Source organism: Mugil cephalus, chromosome 9 (genome assembly GCF_022458985.1).
Source record: "Mugil cephalus isolate CIBA_MC_2020 chromosome 9, CIBA_Mcephalus_1.1, whole genome shotgun sequence".
Classification (NCBI taxonomy): Eukaryota; Metazoa; Chordata; class Actinopteri; order Mugiliformes; family Mugilidae; genus Mugil; species Mugil cephalus.
The window spans coordinates 5,082,409-5,100,767 of NC_061778.1; the positions used below are offsets into that span (position 1 = coordinate 5,082,409).

At 41.0% G+C, this 18,359-nt stretch overlaps 1 protein-coding gene across 4 annotated transcripts in view; it reads left to right on the top strand.

Moving 5' to 3' along the window:
* Positions 1-18,359, top strand: part of LOC125013091 (rho GTPase-activating protein 42) — a 63,151-nt gene that overhangs the window by 2,762 nt on the left and 42,030 nt on the right. For all 4 annotated transcript variants that reach the window (XM_047593394.1, XM_047593395.1, XM_047593396.1 and 1 more), the window contains exons 2-3: positions 14,986-15,081; positions 17,788-17,849. In XM_047593394.1, coding sequence (XP_047449350.1) covers positions 14,986-15,081; positions 17,788-17,849 — 158 coding nt within the window. The remainder of the gene's footprint in view (positions 1-14,985; positions 15,082-17,787; positions 17,850-18,359) is intronic.

Consider the following 18,359-nt stretch of genomic DNA (forward strand, 5'->3'; position numbering starts at 1 on the left):
CTTCACTCGGCTGCTCATCTGTACCACTACTGTATCTGTGTGTAGTATTCCTTTGTCCTTATAAAACTTTTAGATGTAGTTTGTTCCCTCTCTGAAGGACAAATTTCTGCTGAAATGATGAAACGGTAATGGAGGGCGGCTTCAAACTTACCTTGGGGGATAAAATGGCAGCGTTCCTGTTTTTGATGTGTGAAAAAGTTGGATGCAGTTTGTATCAAGTGAATTTGTAAATGAAAAAACTATTCATAACTTTACAAAGAATCCAGTGTACTTTGTAATTCCTGTATCTGTATGCATAGCATTTTTTCATGCTAGTACCTTTTTGGGGTAGGTATTGGGGAGGATTTCACGATATGATACATATCACGATACTTGAGTTACGATACGGTACATTATTGTGATATTTTGATATTGCAATATTCCACTGATATTTTCAAACGCAGCTTAAAAAAACACATTTTATATATGTACATCAGATGATAATTCCTTGGACAAATTGAGTCAAAAAACAACATTAATCCAAATGATCCATTTCCAATTTATTGATTGGCACAAAACATAACTTTTTCTTTTAAAACTGGTATTAAGACATTCAAAATCAATATTGTATCTTAAGAAAAAAATATTGATATACTGCCGTATCCCATTTTTCCACCCCATGTACCTTCATTATATATACAGTTTAGACATTGGTATTTGTTGGTGATGATTGGTTCAGCTGTTTGGAACGTCCACCTGCAGATGCTGTTTGTTCACACCTGGTACAAATCACAACCACTGACTCTTATTAATCTCTGCGCTAGACGGCAGTAATTGAATTCACTGAAGCCACTAATTATCGCTTTGTGCTTAGGGTGTGAGAAACCACTTATAGATGGCAAACAACTATGCGGTTTAGATGTAGGAGGGGAGTTTGTCTGCAGAGTGCAAAGAGAGAGCAGGTAACGTAGCGTAGAGGCATCGTCGGAGGAGGACGTTGTGAGCTTGCAGTGTTCCTTCAAACCTTCACAAACTGACCTGTTTAATTTACATTTTTAGGTAAATATTGACCACATATATAAAGAAGCATGAACCCTCAGTTTGGTCAGTGTGGTGTTGCCCATTTTCCAGCTAATTCAGAAATGGTGGAGCAAGAGTAAAGCTGAGGCGGCCAGCTGACACAGAGACAGATAGCCACCTGTGGGGACACCCATCTGCCTCTCAAAGCGTGTCCAACCTTATCTGTGCGTGACTCTAAGCTTCTAAACTCTAATTCCTCTAAACTGGAGGAACTGTCGGTAGAGAACAAAGCAGTTTTTGTAGCAGGCTGCCAACATGTTTATTTCTGATTGATAGGTACTTTAACATGGAGGTCTGTTGGGGATTGACTCGCTTGTGGAACCAGCTTCAAGTGACTGTTCAATGAACTGCATTTTTTTGTTTTTTTTGTTTCCTTTCAGGTGAGCTTTATTTTTCGGCCCCTGAGGATGTACCACTCTAAAAAATAATAGACTGTTTTTCATAGTAAATATGAGGTAGCTTAGCTTGGCAAAAAGACGGAAAACAAGGCGTAGGTGAAAATCTGGCACGTATTCCTCGTGGTTTTATAATCGGCATACGAGCTGACCTGCCGCTCCATTTCTTGACATGCATTTATAGTTACAGATGGTGATGACAAGGCTCCAGGAAGTGACTTCATCTGGCCAAGAAGGGGTCACCTAAAAATACAACTCGCTGTTTTTCCGTTACTTATTTATTTATTTTTCTGTGCAGATTAAGAAAATGGCAGTTCATTTGTTAATTATTGAACTGTAGAGGTGCTGGTTGTGTGGACTGGTTGTCTTGCACCTCACAATTAATTGATCAATGAGACAAACACCTTTTCAGTCGTCTTTCCTAACCAAATATAAGTCGAACATTCTTTAGTCTTTCTGGCTTGAATCGACAGCCCTGCCCTACAGACTGTATTGAACAGAGCTGCCACACATTCGTGTCGTGTGGCGTGTTATGAGGACATGCAGAGAAGGGTTCATGATCTACTGATGTGTGTGGAAAAACAAGCTAAAACACTGCGCCGAAAACCCGTGTCTGGTCCCAGAGTGGTGGCGGAGGAATCCCTGGAGACGAGTTTAGACTCGAGTGCTGAGCCTTTGGGCGATGGTTTGTGTTCTTCATGCATAATTCGTACATGTTTGCGAAACAAAGCGCCGGCTCTTTTTTTTCTTTGCACGCGGCGTCAGCAGGTGGGAGATGTGCTTCATATAATTGCTCATCAGATATCCGCTGTGCAGATACCTGAATTAGTTTTGAAATTTAAAAAAAAGAAAAAGAAGAAGAAGAGAACCCTGTAGTTTTTTGTATTAGGTGCAGACAGATGATGTTAAAAACTACAAGGCGGCCCATTATTGTGCCACCTGACGACATGTCTCTGCCCCCACCCTGTACCCACGCCCACGCCTGCTCGCCGGCTACTGAATGACACTTCCTCCCTGGAACATAAACAGTAATGAACGTCTGACACGCATGGGGATTGTTATTTCAAAAGCAAAAATATTTAGCCAGTCCCTAAGCAGCATCTGTACTTGCTCCAACTGTGCCTGCATCATCCGGGGATATTTAAGACTTAATATGGCCGTAATTGGCGACTGTTATTTTCTGAAATGAAAACATGACGTGGAGTCTCTTTTTTTTTTTTTTTTCGCGTCCTTTTTTTTTGTTCTTGACGTTGAATGTGATTCCACAACGAGCTTTGGGAACTCTGAGTGTTTGTTTATCTGAGGACAGATGATGCTCCCAAGGCTCAGCCACAGGAAATGTCCTGTAAACATGCTTGTATAACCACCCCCCATCCTCCCTCAGATACCATTTGGCCTGACATCATTCTGCCTCGCCGTGTGGGTGTGTGTACGCGTTTTCTTCATGTCCGTGTGTGTCAGACTGTGACTAAGGCCTACTGTGTGTTGCAGGATTAAAGTATTTACGACGTATAGCCGCCGCTTCGCCGCTCTGATGAATTTCAACTCATGTAATGGGAATGAAATACAGGCGTACACATTATGTGATGTGTTTAGCAATAAAGCTGAGCGGAGTGGTAAGCGGGGCTCATGCAGCACTGCGAGGGGACTCTATTTTTGGGGGCAGATTTTGATAAAAGGATTAGACGTTGTATTCCTAAAAGCTGCTTCCCATCAGACTGTGTAGTGAAATGTGTGAGACTCCAGATTGAGGTCTGTTCTGAGGCGCTCTGTTGTTACGCTGTCACTCAAAGTGATTGTCACAGCGAGTGCACCGTTCTCACGCTTACATCCGCCCGAGAAAGGATGAGGTAGCGCGCGTTTCTCCTCCGCAACAAGAAAAATCCAGCTGGACATGTTTTGTGTCGTGTTGTTTACTGTATGTAAATGCGATGTAGATGAGAGGCAGCGATGTCCAGACCGATGACAGACGTCACACGCGCGCTGCAGCTTATAACTAACGGCGCTTTCATATCAAAGGCTGCTCAAGTGCTGCTTTCACAAAGACTAGATAAAAGATGAGAGCCCAGCTTTTCCTCTTCTTCTTCTTCTTCCTCCTGTTATGATGGTTGCCCGTTAAGAAGGTGGTGAATTTGCATATCCGCTTAGCCTGCGTATATTCTACAACCCACATTAAAAAGTCTCGTTGCCGGGAAGTGTTTGGACAGCGGCGGCTTTAAATGAGTTTTGCACACCTCTTAATTGTCTTACTTTGAAGCATGTTCCTGGCTAATTATACTCGCCTTGATAAGATGAAGAAGGCCCCTCGTGAAAGTAGACGTTTTGTAAAATCTTATTAAGTTCGTTGCCGAGTGCTCGTGTGAAATTCTGCTTATTTTATTTTGTATTTTTTTATTTATTTTTTTTCCTCAGAGTTCTTTTTCCCTTTCAGAGGCGAGTTCATTTCTGTCAGAAGTTGTGTTGTCTGCGTGTCTTCTCAAAGGAAATCTCTCCACTCAGTCTAAAGGCTATAGACTTGGTGATAAATGATGGAGGCTGGCCTGTCTGGCTTTTTTCATTCCGGCAGAATTGCGGGGGTAATAACTCTGATCTTTTTTTTCTTTAGATCTTAAGAATAGGCTGTGGCATTGCATCAGCCTCATATCAAAGGCTCAATGCCAGTGCCTTCCATCTTTTCAGCTGCTCTCAGATAGTTAGATATCTGAAAACAATACAGATGTGTATTCTGCGAGGGCGCTTGACTTAAGCAAATTGTCCCTTTTCTTTATTTTCTAAACTTAATCTTTTGAAAAGTAAAAACTGTTAATTGTACCCCAAGAGACACCCTTAAAATTTTACACAATCACAAATATTATCATGAAATATTTGCTGAAAAATCTTTTTGTATGCGTTTATTTAAAAATGTGTGGCTTTATTAGACAGACAGACAAATACAAATTATATTTATTTTCTAACAAAACTAAATTCTTGACAGTTTCAATGTCAGTTCTCAACGTTGTCAATATCAGAGTCAGAAAATAACAGAAAATTTGTTCAAAACTGAACAAAAAATAAATAAACCACATCATCACATCACAAAATTATTATTTATTTATTTAATATTCACACTGTTGAGGCTAATCTTGTCCCATTCTTCCTGAATAACTACTTTTAATTCTTCTTAATTCTTTGGTTTGTGATTTGAAACAGACCTTTTAATAGTCCACCTCAGATTTTCAATGGTGCTCATGTCTGGGGACTGAGCTGACCACTGTAAGATTTGGATGCTGTGCTCCTGCAGCCAAGTTCTACTGGTCCTGGATGTGTGGATGTGAGGATTATTATGTTGAAACATCCAGTTTGAACCTTGACGAAAGAGAGCACTTGTAGAATGGTGCATGTGGTCTTCAAGAATGGCTCAATATTTGACAGAGTTCAATGTGTCAACTCAGACGGTGAGATGACCAACACCAGCAGCACTCTTGCCCCAAACCATGATACTGCCTCCACCATTTTTGACAGTAGTTACTGTACGTGCAGGAGATAATGCTTGGCCTGGCCTTCTTCGTACCCTCACATTAGCAGGAAGAAGCTAAAGCTGGAAACTGGACTTGTATGAACACAGAATCTTCTTCCAATTCCAGACTGTCCAGTTCTACTTGGGCCCAATGACACTGGGCTAGGCCTTGTAGGACCTTAAGCCATGATCTAAAAGTTGACCACGTACAGTGCAGGTGGAACACTGGACACCAGTTTGGTTTGAAAGCTGCTGTTGGAGCTCCTGTGATGTCATTGGGTGGTTTTCCCAGAACGTGTGGATCAGGATGAGGTCACTTCTTGCTGAAGAAACCCTTGGACGTCCGGATCTTGGTTTCTCTTCCAAGCTGTTGGTTCCTCTGTATTTCTGCAGAATGTATCCAACTGCTAAAGGTCTGCATCTGCACTTCCTGGCAATCTGGTGGCAGCTGTACCCTTCCTGCCTGAGTTTGTTGTTTTAGCCATTTTTGTTTCTGAAGAACTTACAAATGCCCTGGTTTTATATCGACACAAAGTTCCAGTATTTTGTCTGTGACTGTACTAAAAGAAATTGCACTACCACCGTATTGTACCCAGTCATGAATGTTAAGATCTCTCAATCACTTTGAATCGCTGGGTGAAGGTGCTACCTCCTACTAAAGCATTAAAAGCATCGAGATAATAGATCAGACTTCATTTTAAACAGCTGGCGGTGGGAATCTTTCAGTATGCTCAGTGAGTGCAAGGGCCCGTCTGCCGTCTCTCAGCTGCACTCTCCCCCCTGCTGTGCCACTGACAGGCAGATGTAATAGTAGGCAGGTGGAAGAGGCCTTACCTGAGGGGCCGCTCCCCCCCGTTACAATCCCTCCAAATGGAATCAAAGTGGCACAATGCACCCTACTGTTGCATCAAAGGGATCTCCCCGTCTCTCATTAATCTGGGTGCATAGACGTTTTCCCCTTTGAAGACCTTCTCATCTGAAATCTGCAGCGTGTCGCTGACAAGATAAAGCGGCTGTGGTGTTTCTCGTCGCTGTGTCGGTGTACAGGCAGACAATGAGCCCCTTCTACCAAAGACGTGCTTTATTGCAGCTTTTGTTTTTCATTTGTTTGCCTCAGTGGAGGACGTAAAGGCTGGCAGCATGCATTGTGACTGCAACACGGAATACCTTGTCCTCAAGTGTAAAGTTGTCGCTGTTTATCACGAGCTTAAGATGAATTTTTTATTTTTGTGGCGTGTAGCCTTTTAATGGAACACATTTATGCAGGCGACTTCAGGTTGTAAACGCTTTCCTGCACTAATTTGTGCTAAGGCACTTCATTAAAACCACTAAGAATTGTTTAGAGGATTGAAAGCACAACAGAGATGCTGTTTAGTAATTAGCGTTGTAATGAGGATGTCAGACGAATAACACAGGATGGGTGGGGTGAAGCACACATGTCTCACAAGTGAGTAAATCCACACAATCATTTTTAGTATATATATAAATTTATGAGCTTGCAGCTTTAACTTATGTCTTTCGGACGTGTGCGAAAATGCTTTTTGTTTTTAAGGTAGCAGACCGTTTAGTTTAGACTGTATGTATGCTCTTTGTTAGTGCACTTTGTCTCTTTTTTTTTTATGTAATTTCTGAAAGAATTTTCATCACCGACTTAGTGGTTTTTATGACCCGTTCAGGCAATTTGCAGTGCTTTAGTATCCTTAGAGGCATTTTCTCACATTACTCTGAAACATGGAGCAATCGAGAGCTGGAATTCAACCTCATGCATGCCTCTGCTGTATTTGTAGTGCATTTCTGAGATAATAAAGTAGTACTATTAGAGTAGCAGTACTACCCTGCTGTTAAAAAAATAAATAAATAAAAAATGATGTGCATATTAAAACCCACAAGGTCATTTTAACTTAATGAATTGTGCCACATAAGCGTAAGGAGGCTCGTTTTTTTAATATACAAGAGCAAATGTAATAATATGTTATTTTGGGGCATAGTTTGAGGCAAGAGGAGAGAAATTGTGTAGCTCGTAATTTCAGCAAAGGCAGGTGGATGTACAAGTATACCTGGGAAATTAAAAAAAGAATTGCTTGTAATTTCATGACCAAAATGACTAGAATTTATGCATGATGCCCCAGTAATAAAGTCCAAACGGCCACTGTGCTTCAACCGTTCGCACTTGCACAAAGTCCGTAGGCTTTCCCACAGTTGTTGTCTGTGTTTTGTCGGGGGGGCGGGTGGTGGTGGTGGGGTGCTGTCAGCAGATGGAATTTGGCAGTGTGTGGTTGCCCCGGAGATGAGGCAAAGGTTGTACCCAGGAGACTTTGCAGTGTAGCGACTGACAGCCATGCCTCCTTCACACCGGGCATCCAGGCACGTCTCGCCTGTGTGCGGTCGGAGCTGCGCTCGTTTAATTAAAGCTTGCGCGGACGGGGAGACGCACTGTGCTGTTGTTCTTTCGGTTACATGCGTATCCACTGTGTGATAAATCATTACTGCAGTGCAAGGGCTGTTTTAGGAAAATCGCATGCGGTGTGAGATAAATTACTGTGTGATAAAAATAGACTTAAAAGCAGCATTAGCATTGTTTTAAGGTGCTGCTATTAATAAATAAACGACGTGGACACTTTCCATTTACCTGCTTCCATGAAACACTTGATGAAGGTGCATATTATGATTCGAAGACAATCAAAGTTAAGCTTTTTCTCCTCTTATTGCTCCTAAACAGCCCAAGTGTTTTTTTTTTTTTTTCCACACACACACACAGAAGCTGTACGTGCTGAATTCCTGCTCCTGTCAGGAGATAAATTATCTGGGGAACCGTGAAGACTCTTACTTTCTGTGTACACAACAAAGGTGCTTTTCCGTCCTATCTTTGAGAATGGAGGCTAATCCGGGCTTTTGCTGTGTTTGCTTGTATTCCATCAGCTGCGAGGTGATATTTACTCTAATCATCGTAATATGGCTGGTAATTGTATGGCAAGAGTCCACAGAGCGCCATAAATATGAAAACTGGAGCACTTAACGGAGTTTGACGTTGCATTTACTGAATTGCCTCGTCGCTTAGTGTGCTATAATTTAATTTGGCTGTAATAAGCAGAATTGTGCTACTGCCAAAACCGTGCCCTCCAAAACTATATGTATGTATTTGGATGCGGAGAGCCAACAAGTAAATGTTCACTATCATCTGAAGGCCCAGATAGCTGAGGGATTTCTGTCTGCATCGTTTCACTGAAACTTTTCCGAACCTGGAACGTGTTAAACTGTTTCTGCTGTTACTGCTGCCTAAGGTTAAAAAAATGAAGCCGTTCATTTATCTTCCTTTATTCCGATTCTCTTTCCATTTGTCTTTGCTACACGCTTTTGTGATCACTGTAAGTGAGGCGGTTTCTGTGCAAACGCTTGAGCAGTATTTTCTGCGATGCCCATTAATGAGCAGAGGGCCGAAATCGATTCCCAAACTTAGTAAATAATGCATATACATAAAAAGTAGAGGGTCTTTCTTGAACATTGCCCCAACTAAAATAGGTTGCGCTTATGTATTGTACATGTTCACGTTGAGGAGGTACTTATTTAGGAATGGTCTGAATCGCTCTACAATTGAGATGTAAGAAGAATTTAATTCCTGCTGTGAATACATGCAGTAGTAATAAACCTACAGTAAACATGCAGGTATATTGTAATCTGTTTTTGCAGACTGCAGTTTCATTATATGCCTGAATGATTATTATTATTAAACTGAGAAGGTGACATTTACGGAAATGCAAATAAGGCTATATTCTGAAATGAAACAAACAATGCACCAACTCAATACAAATTAATAATAGTAAAAAAAAAGAAATGTTGCCATGACACCTCTGTTGACTCCCCTTTGAATACAATACAGCACACGGAACATATATTTCTTTCAGGTTTTGACAGGTGCTTTACTATTATACTAATCATTATATAGAGGTTGATTCTTGTTGGCCTCGCTGCTCTTTTCTTTCTCCTCCTACGCGCTAATTTAAAGCCAGGGAATTTCACGAGTGCATGAAGGTTGCAGCTCTGGAGAAGGAACAGTGGGCTGATAACAATACATATTACTTTGGAGATCATTAACCGCTCACCATCAGTTCCCCTCCAAATCTAAGAGAGATGAGTGAGTTACTTGCCAAACTATCATACTGAAGTGTTTTTTTGCAGGTTACTGAGGACTCGCTCCGCTGTCTGTGTCGACCGCGTTTCCCATGAGCCCATGACCCAGAACTGCAGCCAAGTCCTAATGGGAGTTGTACGTGTGAATCGCTAATAACAAACGCCTCAAAAATCTTTGATGTGGAAATCTGAGAACACGTACATGTTTCTTTTATTTTGACATATTTATTTATATTTACATATTTAAACTACTCTGTCTGTAATGTCAATAGCAGTGCGACCAGCTACCGTACTAACTGTAGTCTGTGCGCAATATTTATTTTTTTTTTCTCATTCACAGAAAGCTAAAATTGGGGACATTTTCGGGGACAGCTATAGCCGGGGGACAGGTCATCCAAAACGGGGACTGTCCCGAGAAATCGGGGACGTCTGGTCACCCTAAAAAAAAATACCCAAACAACCGGCACTGCACTTTGTTTTTTTTTTGTTGTTTTTTTTTTTTTGGCTCAAGTCTCGTCTCGTTCTGCTTTGCTGCTTAATTTTTCGTGTGTTTAGAAGCGCTACATTGCTGGTATATTAAAAATTCATATCATAACAGAAAGGAATACCCGTATATGGTATGAACCGGTGTACCACCAAGCCCTACCCTACCCTCTGAAAATTAAAATAATTGACTATTGTTTTCGAGTTGCTGAGATGTACCTGAGGCTGACTACATGAACATGATCATGTTTTTAACAAAGTGAGCCTGTCTTTTCTAACGTTGAACATTAATCACCTGATTAAAAAGTGCGTAAACAAGACTAACTGGTTTCTTCATATGAACCTCTCATCGTAGACCATTTTAGAGACTCTGTGCTGGAAGTTTCCTGTTGTTGGTACTGTCACTAGATTATTTTTGGGTGATGTTATGCAATAAAAACACAAACAAGATTTGTTGTTTGTATTGTTAATTTAACCATTTAGAATTTGTATTTTTTTGGTCTTTGGTTTATCAGGCAATGGTGCACTCAAGTGACTGCAATGTCCACATGTTTGTAGTGGGAAGGTGCGGCCCATCTAGAAAAAAATATATAAAAAATCATCCATTATTGATGGTCCTTCGAGCACATCCAGACAACTGCACCTTGATATTGATCTCAAATCTGCAGCTTTAGAGTTAAAGTAGGAATGATAGGAGCTTGTTGATACCACGATACATCTTCAAGTCCCTCTAAGTGGCACATTTTCAAATGGTCAGACATATTCAAGATAGTATGTCTTACCGACATAGTGAAAATGTTTCTTTCAGTCTGGCTTCTCATTGAGTAAAACAAATGTTTTTTTATTCTCCTTCTAAAAAAAACCACCAAAATTTAACAATGTTGACTGTTCGGATTTAGAGAAAAATACCTACTGACAAATATCACATGATTCTTTTTTATCAGGCTTTCCAAGCAATTTATGTTCCTGTGGAGATGAGAGCATTGATTTTTTTTTTTTGCTAGCTTTTAAGGCCGGTTTGTACTTTGGGATGCCTGTTAGATAACCTATTATCATCACAGTAGGAGCTCTTTCAACACTGGATCCATTATGGTCCGTCAAACATCCTGATACTGACAAGTTCTAGTGAACACAGGTAATTTAAAGGTTAGTCATTGTCTAACTTAACCGCTCTCAAGTTTCAGACTACTGTTGTTAAAAATGATCGATTGTCAGTTAAATCGTAGTTTGGTTGCGTTTGCCGTACTTCACACTAAACGCTTTTGTTGTCATTGTGGTAAAGAATGTATGCAATCCTTTTAATGGAGCTAAAGTGCAGGCAGTATCAAAAAATCTTGCAATAAAACTATAAATATCCATGTAGTATGTACACTTACAGCCAATTGCTGGTTTGATTCAAGCATGCAAAGCATTTATAGCAACCCCAACCTCCATTTTTTTTTTTTTTTTGAATACAGTAATGAGTCTTCTATCTCGTAAAAACAGCGTCTGCTGTTTGCACTGTATCGCTTTTTGCATTTTTTTTTCTTTCCTGCCAAAGTGTCTTTTAAGTTCACGGCTCTCTGAAGCAAAGACACGACTGTTGTTGAGAGAAGAAAGGAGTCGAGAAGCAATTAATGAGTCACTGTCAACAATGTACAGTGTATGGGTGAAAATGTTTACATTTAAACTGTGTGGGCCGATGACTAAAATGTCAGAATATTTTCGAATCTCTGTCTTGTTTCGTTAAACGTTAAAAGCACTCCCTGAAGCTTCACACCACTCCACTTGTGATCGTAGGTTACTTTGACCTCAGAAGACCCACTCGCTAACCTTAATGTAATTGGAGTATGGAACGAATTGGAGCCGGTTGCAAAATAAAAAAATAAAATAACAAGTGAGTCACACACTCGTTCGTCTGTATGTACGTCAGCACTGTAGTTGCTTCTTGTAAATGCAGGCAGCAATGTTTTTTTGTCACATCTAAAATTCAGATCACTGGGTATGGGTTAGCCCTTTTATTTTTGGTCCCTAGAATTTACTTCCCAGCTAATGTTAAGAATCTGTGCCATTTATAGAAAGATAATCAGCTTTAGACTTAAAGTAGGAAAAAGGGGGGTGACTCCAGGACGCTGGAATCTCACTGTTGAGCCTTCCTGAGGTGTCGTGGGCCTAACTTAAAAAAACATCGGTGAAGGGAGGCGCCCACTTGAAAACCCCAATGATGTGCCGCATAGCCTACTGTTGGCTAGGATGGTTTTCAGTTGGCCTGGGCTTCTACATATGTGTAGCTAACTAGGCTAGTTAGCTGGTGTCTACTTAGGTTGATAGCTGATAGCTGACTGCTAGCCTGTTGGTTGGTTTTCAGTTGGACTGGGCTTTTAAATGTGTTTAGCTAACTAGGCTAGTTAGCTAGCGGTGTCTTCTTGTTGGTTGCTAGCTGGTAGCTGACTCCTAGCCTGTTGGTTGGTTTTTAGCTGGACTGGCCTTCTAAATGTGTTTAGCTAACTAAGCTAGTTAGCTGATGTCTACTTTGGTTGCTAGTTGGTAGCTCACTGCTAGCCTGCTGGTCGCTTTTCAGTCGGACTGGGCTTCTAAATGTGTTTTGCCAGGGATCTTGGCACACAGGATGATAACATTTTATCCTGTGTAATAAAAAATGTTGCATAACATTTTCAAGAGTTTAAAAAGGATATATATACATATTTTTTAAATGCACTTGTTCTGTCTGATACCTTCAAACATTGAAGTTACATTACTTACATTTTAAGTGTATTTTTTTTTCTGTGTATAATCCTTTGAAAACAACAAATACAGTAGCAACAACACTGCATTAAACATAAGGGCAATCCACTCAACTGTAAGTAAATAGAAGCACCACTTTTAAAACACAATAACTGCTCCTCTAAGGTTATTCCGTGTAAGATAGAGACGGGAGGTTTTATAGTAGGCAGACATGTTTCCATTTGCTGAAAGGCTGTTGAAGCTGCTCTAATTCTTGAGTGGACATGTTACACTTAAATAGACTGATCACCACGAACAATGAGCAGTTGCCCTTGGCCAGTTGTGGCTCATTCCTATTAAGTGAAAGGTTCAGGGTACTATGACTCCCAAGGATCCTTGAGTTACACAGGCCACGAGCTTACAACTCTGCTGCCTGTGGCTCTAAGAGCAGCCAAATACAACTCGAATCAATTCGCGTTGTGATTTCAGCTTGGACCCGTTCAGTGGCTTTGCTGCACTGATTGGTTCCTGATTGCCACATTGAAGCTTTGTAAATATGCTTTGACTGATTAGCTGCCGTCTTCTCCGTGGCAATCATTGCTAAGGCATGCAGGTATTTAGAGACCACTCAATGTGCAAAACTAATGGACAAACAAAGTTGAAATGTACAAATATACCCTGGCAAGTGCTGTCGTATTTTTAAAGTATCCTGTCTTATTTGAAGTCATTTCAGGTGAACTGTCAAATGCAAATTTACCATTGGAAAATTATTTCTGAGACCATGAGATGCTATTTCTCAACTGATGTGGCAATTTAATGTTTTTGAATAAAAGACAGGGCTCACATTCTCTAGGAGTGGAAAATTATGGAATACAGGAAGCTAAGGCATTTTCTGTGCAAGTTGTCAAATGGGAAAAAAAACAAACCAAAACTCGTGGAATGCAATAAACATCATAGATTTATACCGCCACAGTGAGAGTGTCCAAAGGTGAGCTTTTCTAAGGATTTTTACTCTCTTTGCGGTCTTTATCATTTTTGACATGTGGGCTAGACAGTTCATCTGGGTTTCATTTTTCTGGACAGATCTGAGGATCATCATCAACGGACAAGTGATAAATATAGTCGATATTGCAGTCACTCACACCACTGTAAGGATGTCAGTGGATGTCAGTGGATTTGGGCAGATCATCAACGTGTCAAGAAACTCCTGAAGTTTTACTTTTTTGTTGCTACAGCTGTGTGGCTGTGTACAGCCGCAATAACTGAAAGCAAACCTAAGAATAGAAAGGCCACGTTTATATTTAGAAATAATCTAAACATACATGTATGCAGATGAATAGGATGTGATTGGATTTTCCACGTTCATTTTCTAATCAGAGTCTTGTCAGCTTTGCCATAATTAAAGAGATGGCTTGGGATGCAAATTCTATCCTGACATACTGATATAATTACAGTATCTGACTTCGCCATTATCAGATTACGCACACATCAGTCTCTGGTTCCACTATGGGAAAAAAAAAAAAGAACTCGTAGTTCTTGAAGCTAAAGTTCAGGGAAACTAAATGTTTGCACACTTCCCCCGAGCAGAAACCACCAGGACAGCATTTCGAAATGTCCACTAAAGCTGATTCGAAACCTGAGTCAGTCTCTCTTATGTTAAAATGTCAGATTTTACAGCAGAAATAAACATGTTTACATAAAAGAAAAACCATTTCAGTCTCTGTAATTAATTAATAATGTCACTGTCTCCCTTTGGGATAAACTGTGTGGGTTAGTTGATTTTTATGTCAATTTAAACTGTACCAAGGCTGAACATTATGAATAAATAAGACTGTGGCCATCATATGTCCCTAGCTGTCTATGAAGGGTCACCAGAGTTTGCCTCAGCTTCACTCACTGGGAATATTTGCTTAGACTCTCATACCGAGGGAGTTAAAAAAGAGTCACTTCATGCCAAGATGGCAGCGGATGGTCCGTCCATGTTTCCACACAGTCAATGCCTTCACCAGGCGGCACAAATTCCAAAGGCACAACGCACAGCAACGCAGCAGTAACTACTGTTTCCGTTCTCTGTGTGTATTAATATTATTTTTAATGGAGAATATCGTTGAGCACACTTTGCCAAAAGCTTGTTGCCTTTTCAAGGATATACAGTGCATCTGATTCTTACCAGTTAGTTTAAAACTGTGGAAAAACCAATACTGATGAATCAAAAACATTAAAGAAAGGCAACTGGACTTGAAGAGAACCTTGAAGATGTTTCATCTAAAGGACTGGTGTAGAGTTTGGGTTTAAATAGGAACATCTGTGGGTGTTATCCGTCAGAAAGTCGCTTGACGAGTGTCTGTTAACGACCAGATCCTGCCGACACTCGTCAGGCGAGTTTCTGACGGGCAACACCCACAGATGTTCCTATTTAAACCCCAACTCTGCGCCAGTCCTTCAGAACCAAAGAAATGTTTTAGGATATACCATGTTCAGTTTAAAGGAAGTTTTGAGTTACAGATTAATAGTTCCTGTAGTGGGTAAGCAGCATGTGTCACTAAAACGTGTTGCTAATAATAGGTATTTAATGGATGGGTGTGCTGTGCATGCATAGACAAGTAGGTTACATTAAATTCGCTGTCTGCTGTTCATATGTAGACTTTTCTCCACATGCTTTCAGCTTCTGATTAATTTCTGCTGAGCCTCATCTTATGCTCATACCATCTGATTTTCCAGATCTCTCCGCTGCCGTACAGAAGTTTTCCCAGTCCCTGCAGGAGTTCCAGTTTGAGTGCATAGGTGATGCAGAGACAGATGATGAGGTCAACATTGGTAAGTCCAGTAGAGCAAAGCCCTGGAGGGCTTATATCTCTTTCAAGTCCTTCGTGTCTTTCCTCACCTGAATGTGAAATATTTCTGTCGAAATTCTGGTGGGAAAAAATTTGGCTGTAGCGCTCACATGTGTCAGGAGTGCTAATGTCCTCGAGCTCGGGAGGAGTGTTCATCCGTTTTACATTAGTGAGAGAAGTTTATAAGGAATGAAAATGCTTTATCAGAGTCATAGATTTCAGACAAAACTTACCCAAACCCTAACACTAAGCTGAATAATCTGCGAATAGGATTTGGATTTTTTTCCATCTTTCTTTTGTGCTATGAGTGTAAATCTTAAGACAGTCTGCTGTGCATGTATAATTAATGTTACTGATTTGCTTATGATGCTTTCTTCATATCTTTTCAAGCATATAAAAGATCACAGGTACTAATTGTGATCAGTGTCAGAGATTAATGGAGGTGCGAACCTCCGAGCCTCCAACAGGAATATGAAAGCAGCTGTGCTGAGGCCTTCGTCGGCTCTAATGGGCAGGGCCTTCTCCTCCTCTTCTTTTTTTTTTTTTTTGCTCTGCTCATTATCCCCAGCTTGAGTCTTTCACTCTGTGGAGCTGTAGACTGCTGAATTGGTGTCCATCTGTGAGGGCTAGACTGGATATCGACCTCCTCTACATGAGGCCGTAATGTTCATCTGAATACTAAATGAATCGTCCTTTTTTTTCCTCCCCCCCTCACAAAGCTGCGGTATCTGTGTGGTGGTGGTTATGGGGGCAGGAGACCAATTATGTTTATTGGAAAAAATCCACATCCAAATCCAAAGCCTCATTAGAATCTAGCACAGTTTTATATGTGCCAGTATTCCCATTTATTGGCCTTCAATCAAGGATGTGTTGGTCTCAGATTGAATAATAGAGCAGCCCACCTATATAGCAGGAACCCTTCTGTGTTTACAATACAGTGGCACAATAGAAACAGTTCAGACGGCAGATCCATTAGAAAGCTATTTTTTTTATGTCTTTGGTATTGACAGACATTAAAAAATACAAAATATTACGAGTCCAGTTCGTGCACTGAGTTTAAGTTTTCAATCTTTTTCTTCCCACTCCAAGCTATAGTTCTCTATTTGATCACCATCTCCAAGGGAAAAGGTCATGATTACTGTTTTAGAAAAAAAATAAATAAAAAAATGTTGAAGTCAATCAAGTCATCAGTGAATCTCAGCTTTCTAACTGACATAGCGGGACCCTTGTGTGAATGCCAGCCATGATCTTGATGCAGTATTGGTATAGTCCACTTTGATGCTCCCAACTTCCCCACATAACATCACGATCTTGTATGTGCTGCCAGACGGGTTCACCTGACCTTTTATTGATTTCACTCTATGACTTCCTGCGGTGACATTCACATTCCACGCCAGTTATCTAGGAATCAATGGGGCCAAAAGATTGATGTGGCTATAGAAATTTAAATTTTTCAAAAAGTTCCAGGCCCTTCTATGAGAAGGTCAGTCCTTCAGTGTCTAAGAACTGCTCACTGCCTCCCGGAGTGGAAAAAGAAAGATGTGCACAAACCTACATAAAAAGAGTTAAATATCAAGCAGAAAGGGAGCATTGAAGCCCATCGCAAACACACAACTGTTAATACGGTGTGTACTCATACTGAAAATGTCTTTGTTTTTGTATCGTTTCCTTCTTTTCCATCCATCCTGTAGGCCCTACGTTTTATTTGATCCAGTGATTCATTACGTGTCTTGCCATTCCTCCATTTACTAGTGAATGATATGCAAGCTCTAACCCCACTTTGACTCCCATTTCCTTTCTTCAGAGTCTAATCTTGTCCCATCAGCTGCTCCAGCTGTGCCCTTTACCCCCTGAGAGGTTTGCACTGTTGATAAAGGAGTTGGTAGCGTTAATAGGAGGCCAGCCTGCCTGCGAGATCACTGGCACAAAATCATTGCTCTGTGGTCTTTAAAAGCTTTGGTGTGTAAATGGACCAAAGTGTCTAAGATGATGCATGGGTCCCCATGCCAGGCTGTCGGGCCTGATAATGATGTTGCTGCGTTGGCAAGCAAAGCGGCTCGACCGCTGCTAAATGGCTGGACACGGGGTGACACAGGGGCTGACCAGCAGAGGCCACGTTGTATCTGGCTCTCTATTTAATGAAGCTGTGAAGCTATCAAGACGCAATTCTCCAGCAGATAAGGTTCAGTGTATTGTATTCTGAAGTCATCTGGGCCCGTAGAATGTAATATAGGCCACTGAAGTAAAACCCAGATGGCGTGAACATGTCTTTACCACATCAGTCTTCCTGCATTGTGACAGTATATTGTAAAGCCTAGCAGGGGAAGAAAATAAAGAGAGGCAATCAGTGGGCTCCATTCAATTGAAGCATTGTCTTTTACTGCTAGTCTTGGTTTTAAATTGGACAGCTGCATGCTTTTATTAGGTTCTAAAGTGTGTTGCAGTGAAAGGTCTCTAGCTCCAGTGCGAATAAACATTTTAACGCGGCGCTGCAGAGCTTGTGGGGTGCCGGGAACATCTGATGTTTAACGACTGTGCCGCCGCGTTTTTGGAAATTGTTTGCGTCCTCTGATTTTTTTTAGCGGCGCGCTGCTCCACCCGCGCGTCTTACCTCCTCGGTGGTGAACATATTTTGGATGGATTGTGCACGTCGAGGCATTCATTGACGAGTCTTTCTTTTGTGCCGCAGCTCAGTCTTTCAAAGAGTTCTCCCAGCTGCTGAACACGGTCGAAGAGGAAAGAAGACGCTTGGTAAGAATGCAAATTCAGACACTCGACAACGCGAGAATTGCAAAAACACATTGTCAGAGACTCCACCGTGCACCCTGATTGACGGCGCTACTTCTAACTTGATGCGCCACGACAAAGCTAAATCACAATCACAAAAACGCATATTGCTAATTATCAAGTTCCTCCAATTTTAAATGCGCGCTGTAAATAATTTCACTCAAATTTGTTTCCTTTGCTGAAAAGCAGACACAATGGTTTTAAGCAGGATTTTGTCTGTGGAATTTATAGTAGCCAATCAAGAAAATAACCCACAAACAACAGCCCTCACTGTGACTGTGGTTGAACTGGTGGATGCCATTAACTTTTGCCCGAACGCTAATGACAATTCAGCTGCAAATCGCAAAGAAAAATATGTAAAACAATTTCTTCTCCAGCAGGACACAAGCACTAATTGTCTAACTTCAGCTAATAAACTCGACTGACACACTTTAGAGGTCTTTCTTTTGGCCCAAACTTTTCTCCCAGAGTGTG